This window comes from Galeopterus variegatus, unplaced genomic scaffold (genome assembly GCF_000696425.1).
Source record: "Galeopterus variegatus unplaced genomic scaffold, G_variegatus-3.0.2 Scaffold11246, whole genome shotgun sequence".
Classification (NCBI taxonomy): domain Eukaryota; kingdom Metazoa; phylum Chordata; class Mammalia; order Dermoptera; family Cynocephalidae; genus Galeopterus; species Galeopterus variegatus.
Genome location: NW_007737357.1, coordinates 27,103 through 41,127, shown reverse-complemented (window position 1 = coordinate 41,127; position 14,025 = coordinate 27,103). Strand labels below are relative to the sequence as shown.

General features: G+C 39.8%; 1 protein-coding gene across 1 annotated transcript in view; it reads left to right on the top strand.

Annotated features, from left to right (window-relative positions):
- LOC103610506 (dynein heavy chain 5, axonemal-like) overlaps positions 1–14,025 on the top strand; it is a gene marked incomplete at its 5' end in the record, with an annotated part of 46,414 nt that overhangs the window by 12,409 nt on the left and 19,980 nt on the right. The window contains 4 exons of the mRNA XM_008594659.1: positions 2,492–2,645; positions 3,132–3,399; positions 12,213–12,444; positions 13,629–13,743. Coding sequence (XP_008592881.1) covers positions 2,492–2,645; positions 3,132–3,399; positions 12,213–12,444; positions 13,629–13,743 — 769 coding nt within the window. The remainder of the gene's footprint in view (positions 1–2,491; positions 2,646–3,131; positions 3,400–12,212; positions 12,445–13,628; positions 13,744–14,025) is intronic.

Here is a 14,025-nt window from a genome sequence, read left to right as displayed (position 1 = left end):
TTTTTTTTTTTTTAAAGGAAGACTGTGTCTTAAAATACTTTTCTGATCTCTTGGCTCTCAATTCTCTAGACGTCTTCTACAAATATTGATGCACGGTTGTGGTATTTCCAGTTCTAAGGTTTAGGTTATAGACATTAAAAAAGGACAGAGTATAGAAGTTAAATATTTAGTCTTTTTAAAAAAATCAGATGGACGTTTGTTCATGGGCTCTGAATTCTGAATTTAATGACACAAAATACAAATAATAATTTAGTAAGTCTGAGTCTCCATGACTGGAATATTTTTATTTTTACTTTTGGCAGTAATGGACTACTCTGTATTGGGACCTCTCTAATATTTCTTGATTGTCGGCTGACTCCCACCTAAGGATTGCTTTTGATAGTGAAAGATTTAGAGTGAGAAATTTCCTAACATTTCCAGCTGTTCTACTATAGTATACTGATAGCTCACTAATGCCAACTTTTTTTATGGAATCCAAAGGTGTGAAGAGAATAATAGTGTTGGGGGATGAGGATAGCACTGTTTATAACAGGGCATCTCTCTCACCCCATGTGGTCAAAGTTTAGATTGATTTAGTTTATCTTAGTTTAATTTATGAGATGTCTTCTAAAATACCAATTGCAGATGGGTTCTTAGTAAATATTCTTTTTTTTGTTTTGTTTTTTTAATTTTTTTATTTTGTCGTTATACATTGTGGTTGATTATTGTTGCCCCTTACCCAAACCTCCCTCCCTCCNGGTAGATGGTGCTGCTGCTTGTCCAGATCGGGAACCCTAGAGGAGCTGTGCTCAGATGTCTGTGTGCAGTGCAGGGAGAAAACAGGGACTTGCAAGTGAAAAGTGAATGCGAAGAGATGAGCAGGGCTGACTCAAAGCTGAAACAGAGTTTCATGATTAACCAAGATAAAGTTAGAAAGAAGCAGGAGGCCAGTTTGAGAAGTTTAGTTGGACTGAAAGTTATCTGAGGTTAATTTCTAGGTGTGGCAGCAGGAAGTCATGCCTATTGGACCTTGAGGTGCTGAACGTGCCACTGACCTGTCTCACTGAGGGAGGCCTGCAGACACCTGCTAGGACAAAGGCTGGAAATCATTGAACACTGGGTTTGGAGATCCAGATATTCAAGCTGTTGTTGTTACACTTTGCGTTTGATCTGAATTACAGGCTTTGTCTTGTAGAATAAATCCAAAGACTGCTGTTTTATTCAAGTACCAGGACAGAGAGAAATAATTCTAGTTACCTTGTGTATAATTCTTCTAGTTTGTGGATAGAAGCTGAGCTAGATAAAAGATAACACACACAAGAAGGGATTAGACTCTGGAATTTTTGTTCCTAATATTTGTATAAAACCTTGTAGTAGTCTTCAAAGCACTTTTACATGCATGAACTAATTTGATCTTCAAAAAAAAATGGTGTGGGTTAGTAGGGAAGATAGCAATAGTCCATCTTGCAGCTGAAGCTCAGAGAGGCTATGACTTGGCTGACATCTCAGATCTAGATAGGAATTGGTTGTAGGATTCTGTGTTCTAGTTTGGTGTGGCTTCTACCACATTACAATGCCTCACTAAACATACCTTGATGACCCTCACTGTGATGCATTCGTTTCTCTGCATGTCACACGAGGAATGATCCATCACTGATGGAAAGGAGGGCCAAGGTCTTCCTTGCCTTCTCATAGCCTTCAGGACACTATCTTTCTCCCTAAGCCATTGCACAGCCCTGTGGAGAAAGCTGGGATGCAAGAGCCTCACATTTGGGAAGCACAACTGTTTGTTAGATGTCTCAGTTCATAGTTTTTGAGGCAGTGGACCCTTGAGATCCAGAGGACTGGGCTCAAAGTTTTCCCCATATCACATATCAAAGGAAACTGGGTGAGATGTTTTCCTTTGTCTTTTTTTTTTTTTNTGTGTGTGTGTGTGTGTGAATTTATTTATTAATTTTTAGCTCCCACCAATAAGTGAGAACATGTGGTATTTCTCTTTCTGTGCCTGACTCGTTTCACTTAATATAATTCTCTCAAGGTCCATCCATGTTGTTGCAAATGGCAGTATTTCATTCGTTTTTATAGCTGAGTAGTATTCCATTGTGTAGATGTGCCACATTTTCCGTATCCACTCATCCGATGATGGACATTTGGGCTGGTTTAGTAAATAACCTAATTTGACTATTCTATTATCATTGCCAATACAGGCTTTAAAAATGATACATGTACACATTCAAATAACGTTTGGTCATGATACAAATTATATTTTTGTCTCAGGTTGACTTTTCATTCTAGTATTTTTGGTGTGTGTGTAAAAACATTAATTATGATGTTTTATGAAATGTGAAGTTTTAAAAGTCCATTAACCAGTAACACTTATGTACAGTACATACCAGTATGATGGAATAAGATCAGCATTTTTTGTAGCTAAATGGCATAAAGCATTGTTGTAAGTTTCTTTCCTTCCCACAAAAATATTTTAGCTAATGACTCAATGACAATATTTCTTTAGATCCTACAACACATCAAATCTGATGGAAGACCTGAAAGTTTTGTATAGAATGGCTGGTCAGCAAGGCAAAGGAATCTCTTTTATTTTCACAGACAATGAGATTAAAGATGAGTCATTTTTGGAATACATGAACAATGTTTTATCATCGGGCGAGGTAGGAGCTCCTTTATTCATTTTTTTGTCTCTTCAGACTTCTTCCAACTTAGACATCTCCACATTTCCTTCCATTAGAGTCTTGAATAAGTGCTATTGGGGATCAGGTGATCAGTAAGAAGCATGGCTTTTTCTACTGGGTTTTCGAAGAATAAAACTCCCAATCAAAACGTGGAGCTAAGCATTTAAAATGTCAACAAATGCTCCCAGTGAAAAATGAAAACCAGAGGAGGGAGGTTAGAGGGAAAAGCTAATTAGAACTTTGGTATGTCCATTTACCTCCCTTAAGGACTATGACTTTGCAGTTAATAACAGAATCATTTGTGTATTTTAAAATGTGGTGTATTTCATCTTGAAAACTTCCAGTTAATTTTCTAAAGGTGAGTTTAAGACACAAATGGAGGGAAAGATGTGCCTATTGAGCTACATAGTTTGATTTGTTTTCACATGCGTGTACTGAATTTACATGCCTATACTTCTTTTTAAGGTCTCCAACCTATTTGCTCGTGATGAAGTTGATGAAATCAATAGCGATCTGACACCAGCCATGAAAAAAGAGCACCCCAGGCGCCCTCCTACCAGTGAGAACCTGTATGACTACTTCATGAGTCGCGTCCGACAGAACCTGCATGTTGTGCTCTGCTTTTCCCCGGTGGGGGAGAAATTCCGAATCCGATCTTTGAAGTTCCCCGCCCTTATTTCGGGATGCACTATTGACTGGTTCAGCCGATGGCCTAAGGATGCCTTAGTTGCTGGTGAGTGTGTTGGAAATATTTGTGTCAGTGTTTCCGGTTTACAGTGTTTGTTGCTTTATTTAAATTCTGTGCTGTTTGCTTTCTCTCTGAGAGGCTCGAGCCCACTCAACTCACTTTGTCCATCATTGGAGGATTTTTGCTGCAAGATGGTGCTCTTTCTTGTTTGGTGTCTAGTTCTTCCCATAGTGTGGTTGTCAGCAAATGAGATCTTCAATCTGTATCCCCTTGGGTTAATTTTCAATGATTTTAATGTTTTCAGGGAAGCTTGAAGGCTTTGCCTCATTTGGATCCCCATGTAGGTTCCAGGATGTCACAGGAAGGCACAGATTTTAATCTCCTCGATAGTGTTTGTGTTCTTTTCAAGTGGGCTTGTCAAGCCAAGAGTAGTTAAAGCCATGTGTCTCTTGGATATTTCCTTTTCGCGGCTGCAGTGCTGGAAATCAGAGGAAGAACATTATCCAGCAATCCTCTGCTGGTTTCTGTCCTTGATAAAGGACGTTAACCAGAGTGTTCTCTGCCGGAGCCTTTCTGCGTCTACTTCTTTCCACTTGTCCATCCCATGGAACAATAATGCTTCTCTAACTCTGGATGTGAAATGGGAACATAAAAGTAGCACAGGAGAGGTTAGAGATTATACATTTAGTTTACACCCTCCCCGTCTCCAGCTTTTGGTGATAAATTATCTGTGGATATTTTAAAAGATGCAGATACTTAGGTCTCATCCCTGACCTACTGTATTGGAACCTCAGGGGAACCTTGATTCAGGGTGGTGGTTTTCAAACTTTCTGTCTGATTATTGTGCATTAAGCAGAAGAGCCTTATTTCCCTGTAATACCTTTCACTAGCCCTAGTAGATAAATCAGTGTAAAGTAGAGGGGAGGAGGAAGTGCTCGGATCCTCGTCCTCTTTCTTACCCCATTGCCCTGACCCCTGCTGCCCCCACCACCGATTCCCAGCTCTCTGGTGCCTAGTGTGAGAACGACAGGTTAACTTGTCTCCTGCCCTTTAGAGATGGAGAAACCGGAGAGCGTGAAGTTGAGGCTCTTGTCAGAGGTGGAAGTAGCCAGCAGGATCAGTACTGGGACTAGAACCCAGGTTATCTATCTATTTATCTATCTAATCTATTAATTATCCATCTATCATCTATCTGTTTATATCTGTCTCCTATCTATTATCCTTATATCAATGACCTATCCATCAATCATCCATTTATTTATTTATCTGTCTATCTCATCTGTTTATTTCTTAAATCAAATTCTTATCCACTGCAGAAGTTTTGTTCTCAGCACACTACTGTTTTTGATTAATTTTTTTTAAATTGACATTTATTGATTGTACATATTTATGGGGTACAGAGTTATAGTTCAGTACATGTATGATCAAATCAGAGTAATTAGCATATTCATCATTGCAAAAATTGATCATTTCTTTATGGTAAGAGTATTTGAGCTTCTCTCTTCTAGCCATTTGAGAACATACAATAGTTATAAATTATAGATGTCAAGCACTACTATAGACCACTATAGACCACAAGCTGTGATTTTGTATTCATTAATCAGCCTGTCCCTATCCTCGTCCTTCCTTCCCAGTCTCTAGTAACCACAGTTTGACTCTCTAGTTCTGTAAGCTCAACTTTTTTATTAGCGCTCATGTATGAATGAGAACATGTGATATTTCTCTTTCTGTGCCTGACTTATTTCAGTTACCATAATGTCTTCCAGGCTCATCCATGTTGCTGCAAATGGCAGGACTTCATTCTTCTTTTATGTCTGAATAGTATTCCATTGTGTATATATACCATATTTTCTTTATCCATTCATATGTCAATGGTTGGTTTCATGTCTTGGCTATTGTGAATAGTGCTGCAATAAACATGGGGGTGCAGATATCTCTTTGGTATGCTAATTTCCTTTCCTTTGGTTAAATACCCAGCAGTGGGATTGCTGGATCATAGTTCTATTTTTAGTTTTTTGAGGAATCTTCATACCATTTTCATAATAGTTGTATTAATTTACATTCCCACCAACAGTGTACAAGAGTTCCTTTCCTCTGCATCCTCTCCAGCATTTGTTATTTTTTGTCTTTTTGATAATAGCCTTTCTAACTCCGGTGAGATGATATTTCACTGTGATTTTGATTTGCATTTCCCTGATGATTAGTAATGTTGAGCATTTTTTAATGTACCTGTTGGCCATCTGTATTGACAATAAGGGTTTTCTGATTTGTGGATTTTAAACAGAATATTTTAGCATGTTTGAAGTACAAATGTCCAGTACAGTTTCTTCTTCTGTCTTACAAGCTTTGAGAAAAGACAAGTGATTTAAAATTTTAAGTGCTGTAAAAATGTAAATACAACTAGAAGTAAGATTTTGAAATTCCTTGAAGTAGGATATACATGTATGGCATGAAACAACAGTGTTTCACAGCTATATTAAAGTTTACTATAAAACATGTTAATCAATATGCAAGTACGTTATAAAATGCCATGAAAGATATTATCATTAACAGTAAAAATTTCATGTGTCAAGTACTGTAATATACCGTAATTAAGATAATTTAATTTAAATATGGAGCCCTTTCTGCTAGGTCCCTGTTTCAATCACCCCTCTTTTATAAGACAAAAGTCTTATTGATCCTTTATTTGCTAATTTCTCACAAATCTGCCCCATTCTTTTAAATCTCATCACATCAATCCAAGCCAAGATTATATGGAGGGCAGGAACATTTTCAATTTTGTGTTTCTTGTTCTTAGCAAGCATCCTGACATTTATGCCTGAATCTATTTGCTTGTTTATTCAAAACATATTTATTGAGCTTCAATGCCATTTATTGAACCAGGCACATTGAAGGGCAAGGTAGACTCATTTCTTTACTCCAGATTCTATCCCCAGGAAAGCTCATCCATAGCCTCCCGTACAATGTGCCCCATCATTTTTTATCTCCAGCCTCGTCTGTCCTCTGGCTTGAAATCTGTGCACTCAGCTGCCTGCTTGATCCATTTTCATGGATGTTTCACAGGCTTCTTGAGCTCAAAATATCTGAAACTGAACTGGTTCCCTCTATCAAGAAGTGTCACCATCATTCATCGAACTAGGCAATCAGAGACCTCTCTGTCTTTAACACCTCCCTTTCTTTCCACTCTCAAGTCTAATCATCACCACATCATGTTGACTTTATCTTCTAATTATTGGTGGAATCCATCCAATGCTTTCCCTTTCACTTGCATCCTATGCCAACCTGTCATTGTCACTCACCTGGAAAACCCAAATAGCTTTCTAATGATCTCTCCTCCTCTTTCACCTGTCTCCCATGTATCTCGCACTGAAGACAGAGAAATGGTAAAAACAGAAACCCAATCACATTGCTTTCTGCTTCAAAGCTTCCCTATCCTCCTATGGCTCCTAGAAAAAAGAGCATGATCTTTAGCATGGTCTTCCAGACTGAGAAGAGCTGGCTCTGCCTTCCTCCTGAGACTCACCTGAGGTCACCTTTTCCTCCTGCTCTGTCTCCATGGATACTCGAACCTGCTATTTTTTCATCCCATTCAATGCCTTCCTCCTCCCATACCCCTCTGCACCCTCCTCCTTTGTCTGGATAATGCTGGCTCAGCTAAATGGTACCTCTGCAGGGAAACCTTCTTCTGCTTCCCCCTGTTCCCCACTAAGCCAGGTCCTCCATTCTCCATTTCATAGCATGCGGTGCTTTTTCTTCTTGGGACTAACCATGGTTTATAGGTTTATAATTTGCATACCTGGTGTGTGATTTATTTGATTAAAGCTTACCTATCCTACTAGATTAAATACTCCATGAGGTTAAGGACTACATATCTTTTGTTCAAAATTTCAGCAGCTACTGTTGTCTGACACTTATGGTGTTGAATGAGTGAATCAAACTGTTGACATTCGTTATCTTTCCATAATATGGCCCTAACTCACTTGCAATCTTTCTCTAACCCAACACAAATCTTCCCTTTTTTCCCTTCAGATATAACTTTTTGTTCTCTGAACATGCCTTAATCATTTTTATTTTTCCATGCATGTCCCTATATCAAGAATGTTCTTACCTGTCTTTTGTTTGTCCAAATTCCAAAGCTTAATCAAGACTTGTCACATCCTTCCATTCTCCTCTTTTTACTTAAGAATATTTAAAAATTTCCCTTTTCTTGGACCTCCTATATCTTTAACACTTATACTTTATATAATGCACTTAGGCATTTAAATCTTTTTATACCTTTTGATAACCAGTAAGCTTTTGTGGTTATATCTCAAATTTAGTCTAGTACGTATTTACAGCCTGCACACTATGACTATTTAGTATTATGCTAGTCATAGTAATGGATAAAATAATTTTAAGATATAACACATGGTTTTTTTCTTCAGTAAATATAAAATCTTGTTGGGAAAACCAATGTTTATACACCTAATACTAACCTGACTTATGTTATTTTGAAAGAATACCATCTGTGGATATGAAAAGTGCTTAATACACTTAGAGATTTGAGTACTGTTTATTTTTAGAAAATTAGCAACAGTGTTTTCAGAAAAACTATTTTTTATGTTGCCTGAAGAATATTGATTCTGAATTACATTATTTTCTCTAGCTCCATCAATAAGGAAATACACTATCTTGTTTATGTTAGCATTTTAATTAGATTATAAGAAATATTTCAAAAAAATAAAAGCATTAAGTTATTGTATGTTTTTCTAATTTAAAGTCTCAGAAGATTAATATAAGGTTTCATAGTACTTTAATAACTATAGTACTTTTGAAAGAAAGTGAGCTTTTTATATGCGTGAATTTAAATGGACTGATTTTCTTGATGAAATGTTTAAAGAAGGAGGTTCTGGTCAAGATGGCAGAATAGATGGTTCCCAGCGTCACTCTCTCTCAAAAATCAACCAATTTACAACTATAAAAATATAACAGTAGCCAAGCTGGGGCCACTGGAGCTCAGGGGAAGAGGAGGAGAGACCTCACGAAGGTGGGAGAAACCACGATGAAAGAAAGAAAAAGCTGCTCTGAGCATTTCAGGCCACGGCCACTTTAAGGCTGGAGCTGATAAGTGCATGGAGCAGGAGCCTGCAGAAGTGCAGCTGTGCCCTTCAGATGGAAGTTACTTGGAGGCAGCAAGAGAGGAGGGCCTTGGTGGCCCCCAAGACAGCAAGACCACTAATAGGGTTCACGTGGATCCATGCAGGAGCGAGGAGCCAGACAGCTGAAAAAAGGGAGCTGTTCATAGTCTGGTGAGTCATTGCAAGGAACTGACACAGGGCCTATCCCATGGGAAGTATTTGGAACACGGGAAGTAGGTGAGACAGGCCCACTGGGAGAACACTGGGACACAGCAAGGACAGCCGATCTGCCTCCCAATCAGCACAGGACCACTCAGAGGAGAATGGTCGGGAATGCAGAATTGCACGGGGTGCAGTTTGATGAAAAAACTCAGGCAGAGTTTCTACAGAACACAGATCCACCAGGTCTCTGGAGAGCCGGAAGTACCTATAAGATCAACCATTAACCCCTGAGCTGCACAAAAAGCCTTTCCTAGGGAAACAGTAGCAAAGTAGCAATTTAAACAACCACACAGCTCAAGTACTGGTTCCCACAGGAAGTTCTCCCATGTTAGAAGCAAAGGACAAAAAATTCGTTCCAGTCCAGGCATACCACCAGCACCTTGGGTCCTGCCTGGGAACTGGAGGCTTGGATCTGGGGACCGGACCCCCCTTCCACAACTAGGCACACCATGCCAGTACCTCGGGACATGCCCAGGGACCCAAGGCATGGAGAAAGGGATTGGAACCCCCTCCCACAACCAGGCACAACAAGCCATTGCCTTGGGTTCTGTCTAGTGACCCGAGGCATGGAACTGGGGACCGGACCCTCCTCCCACAACCAGGCATGCCATGCCAGCAAGTCAGGGCCTGCCTGGGGACTTGAGGCATGGAGAAGGGGACAGATCCCCCTCCCACAACCAGGCACTCTGTGCCAGCACCTCGGGGCCTGCCCAGTGACCTGAGGCAAGGAGAAGGGGACTGGACCCCCCTCCCACAACCAGGCAAACAGCACCAGTGACTTGGGATCCACCTAGAGATCAGAGGCATGGACAAGGGGACTGGACACAACCCAGCACCAAGGAACATGCCAAAAACATCACCTCCATGTGAGTGGTCCACCACAGCCACCACAATAGCCATGGCTGCTGTGAAAGCGGCTAGACGCCACAGCCACCATGCAGATGGTCCATCAGCCACTGAAGTGCATTCACCCAAGGAGAGTCACCAGCAGAGACAAAGAAAAGAAGAGGACGCCTCTCCCCACAAAGCCCATTTCAGAGTGATAGAAGAAGCATCTGCTCTATGATGATATTGGAGGACCTGAACACACCTCTCAGATTGGACAGATCATCTGGGTGACAAATGAACAGAGTAACCATTATTCTTTCAGAAGGAGAGAAGAAATCTAGGGTTATCAGAGGTGGGATGGGGGAGGGAGAGGGGGATGGGGAGAGATTGGACAAGGGGCATAAAGAATAAGTATGATTTGTAACAATATATATGCTAGTAATATTGATTTGATCAACGTATCTCAATGTTCAACCCCAAAATATGTATAATTGATTTTGCTTCAATAAATAAAATAAATTAAAAATAAAATAAAATAAAATAAGCAACACAAAATAGAAAAAATAAAAAAGAAAATGTATAAAGAAATAAAACCCCCAATATTTTAAAAATAATTTTATTTTTGTATATTTACAGTATACAAAAGAGTTTTGAGAGCAATGATATTGAATATGTGCCATTTTTAAGTAAACTTTTTTTTGGCATAAAAAAAAGGAAACGTTTAAAGAAAAATATGCTTTGTTTTATGTTGTAAAATTCTTGAAGGTGACCCCAAAGCTGCATTGCTGCCTTGGTGATTGGACGTTGAAGACGACAGGAGGGTTTTCCATGGCCTCTTAACTGAGTCTTAGCAGGCAGGTCACCCTAAGAGGGAGTATTCTGATCCTGAACATAATCTTCAACCTTTCCTGTTCAGAGATTGTGGGTCTATGGGAAAATATACTTAGAATCCATCCCATTTTTATTCCTTTGACTTTTTGGAGAGTCAAAAAGACAACTCGCTACTTAAAGAAAAGGTCACCATTATCTATACTCTGTTCACATAAGGAAAAAAATCATTACACGGTAAATACAAGTACTTTTTCAGAAATTGGGGACTTCCCTGAGGACATCCCATAATGCCAAGTAAAGCAGCTGTCACATAGTGAATATTGCACCTGTCACATAATAAATATTGTAGGCATTGTGGTAAACACCTAGAAAAGAATTGTCATAGGTAAGAATTGTGCTTATGTTTCCAGTGCCTAGACTTAAACTTCTAGAGTTTAAACCGTTTCTTTATAATGGTTACTTACGTTACTTGAGAAAATATGACTTCTGAGGGTCTTAGTTTATTGCCCTTTAGTGTAAGATAAACCGTACTTTTAACCAAGCCGATGAATGGTCTCTATTATTTACATAGATGTAAATGCTGCTCCACGATAACAGCATTAAAAACTTAATTTAGTGATCAGCTACTCATGGTGAAAGATACCATTTTTAGGTCTTTGCTAACTGTCACCTGTTAGGCTTGCTGACTTGATTTCTTTTCTTTCCCTCCCATTTTTGCTGGACATATTTCTATTTACAACTCTAATGTATATAGGCTATTTCTTCTAAGATACATAGAAATAGTTGTGATAATTTTAAACAGCATTATGCACAACCCTTGTAAATCCCTTGGAGTTGAGACCAAATTTCACACATGTCTTTCGTTCTGGCACCCACCACAGTGCGTGATATGTAGTAGGCACTCAATATTTATGTGGTGATTGATTAGCTCTGACATTATGGCCTATTCTTATAGCAGGAAATGCTATTTTAGAATAGGCCCCCTATTTGGCACTGTGGGAAAAGTACAGGGATACTTCAAAAAGTTCATTGGAAGATTCACATTATCTTTTAATTCCATGAGCCTTTTGAAGTACCCTCATAAAGGGTATGACAGGAGATTTTTACCCAAACATTTTTTAAGATGCTGTAAATTACAACTAACACAAATGGCCGCTACCACATTTCAGAACAAGATGATCTGGGCATAAAGAAATTTAGTTATGAAGATTTCCGTGTGTCAAATGCAATCAGAGCCTGGGGGAATTAAGGGGATGGCAGATTTTGAATAAAAAAATAAATGGAATTGTTAAATACAAGTACCAGGTGAGCACTGATTTCTGAGTTATTTGTATAATTTTTGTCCTTATGTAAACCATAAAATAGGCTGGCTGCTGACCAGAACCTGCAGCTGTGTAGAGGAGACTTCTTTGCATTAGCACTAGAAAATAAAGAATGATAGGCTTAAAGTCTTTTATGGTTTTATACATGAAAGGGAAAATAAAATTGGTTTTTTTTTTTTTTCCCTTTTTGTCATTTTACTGACCGGTAACGGGATCGCAACCCTCAGTGCTGCGCCCGCCCCGCGCTCAACCAGTGAGCGGGAACCGGTCTCCACATGGGATCCGAACCCTCGGCGGGAGCGCCGCCATGCTCCCAAGCGGCACACTCTCCAGTGCGCCACCGGGCCTGCCCGGGAAAATAAAATTGTTGATGTCCTAGGCCTGGGGCCAAAAATGCTGACATAGATCGACCTAGTCGAATCTACAAAAATGGCATGCAGACCGAAGAAATGTCTACATCTTTTAAAAATAACAAGTTAGCTTTCATGATGGTAATTCACATTTACATGTCACACACTGTCATCTTTATTCTTTCTAGTGTCCGAACACTTCCTCTCTTCCTATGATATTGACTGCAGTTTGGAAACCAAGAAGGAGGTGGTTCAATGCATGGGTTCCTTCCAGGATGGGGTGGCTGAGAAGTGTGTTGATTATTTCCAGAGATTCCGACGTTCTACCCATGTGACCCCCAAATCGTACCTCTCCTTTATTCAGAGTTATAAGTTCATATATGGAGAAAAGCATGTGGAAGTGCAGACCCTGGCCAACAGGTATGTGTGAAGTGCAAATATAAAGTTATATTAAAGCAGCGGCTCTCCACCAGAGGCAGATTTGTCCCTAGTGGACATTTTGCAATGACTGGAGACATTTCGGTTTGTCACAACTGGGGCAATGGGGTGGGGGAGGGGTGCTACTGGCATGTAGGGGGTAGAGGTCAGTGATGCTGCTAAACGGTCTACAGTGCACAGGACAACCCCCCACAGCAAAGAATCATCCAGCCCAAAATGTCAATAGTGCTGAGGTTGAGAAGCCCTCCTCTAGAGCCTATCCAGAGGTCATCCATTGGCTCCTAGGGGCTTTATTGTTACCCAATAGGATAAACCGTTACCAGGTTTTTATGTGGCCTACCACTTTCAGGGATATTGAATGACATTCTGATAGAAATAATAGACTTACAGGGGGTTGAGAATGCTTACATCCCCTCCTTCCTCCTCTCGTCCCTCTTGTCCCAACCCTTCTGAGTGACTGAGACAGAAGAGCCTGGCTGGTATATATGTTCAGTGCATAGTGAATGCCCATCTCCCCTGAAAATTGTTCCAAATGTCACTGCTCTGCCCTGCTCTTTTCTGAACACGCACATCATCTGCCTGAATATGGCCAGAATCAGGCAGGGTTGCTGAGTAAGGGATCCCTGGGTGGGTGATTGCACTAAAAGACTCAGGGCTCCCATCTTTAAGGTCACATTATTTCAGGTTCAGGAAGAAGGCTAATTTCTTCCTGGGGTTGTTCTGATGGCTTTCAGTTTGTTTTATTTCTTGAGTCCAAACCTTTCTTCTTTTCAGCTTTATTGGTATCTTTTGAAAAATAGAGGCTATTTATTTTCCTTCCACTGAGAGAGGACTTTAAGCATTTGAAGTCTGTTGTCATTTAGCTAAACGTCATTGAGCATGTTTCCTTCATGATATGGATTCTAGACCCACTGTCGTTCCTTATGTCATGAAGCATGTTTTCAAGGGGCTTACTCTTCCCCATGTGTTCTAGGAAGAACACGCACATGTCGTCAGTCTGGAGTCAAGCCTGACTTACATCCCTTTGTCAAGCCCTCTTGGGTTTGCTATTTGCATATACTCATTCTTCAGATATGACCCTTACTACTCATTAGTGGATCAGTACTTGGAAAATGTGGCCAACTGCCACCAATTTTAACATTGCTCGCATGGATTTTCAATTCCAGAATGAATACTGGATTGGAAAAGCTAAAAGAAGCTTCGGAGTCTGTCGCAGCCCTGAGCAAAGAACTAGAAGTAAAAGAAAAGGAGCTACAAGTGGCCAATGATAAAGCCGACGCGGTGGGTGGACACTTGCATGTGTGCTGTCTTCCTTCCTTTTGAATTTCCAGTTCACAAATATTAATGATATGCACATATTCATTGTGTGCATTATGATCATGGAAAGTCTAAGTTATTTATTTCCATTGGAATAAAATACTATTAATTTCATGTATGAAAAATTGGGTAAGTGGACAAAATCAACAAATCAAGGCAAAAATGTGCTTTTTCAGCTGGGTCTATGGTAGTTTTGAAAAGGTATTTTTTTGTTTTATGTTGAATTAGGTCTTAAAAGAAGTGACT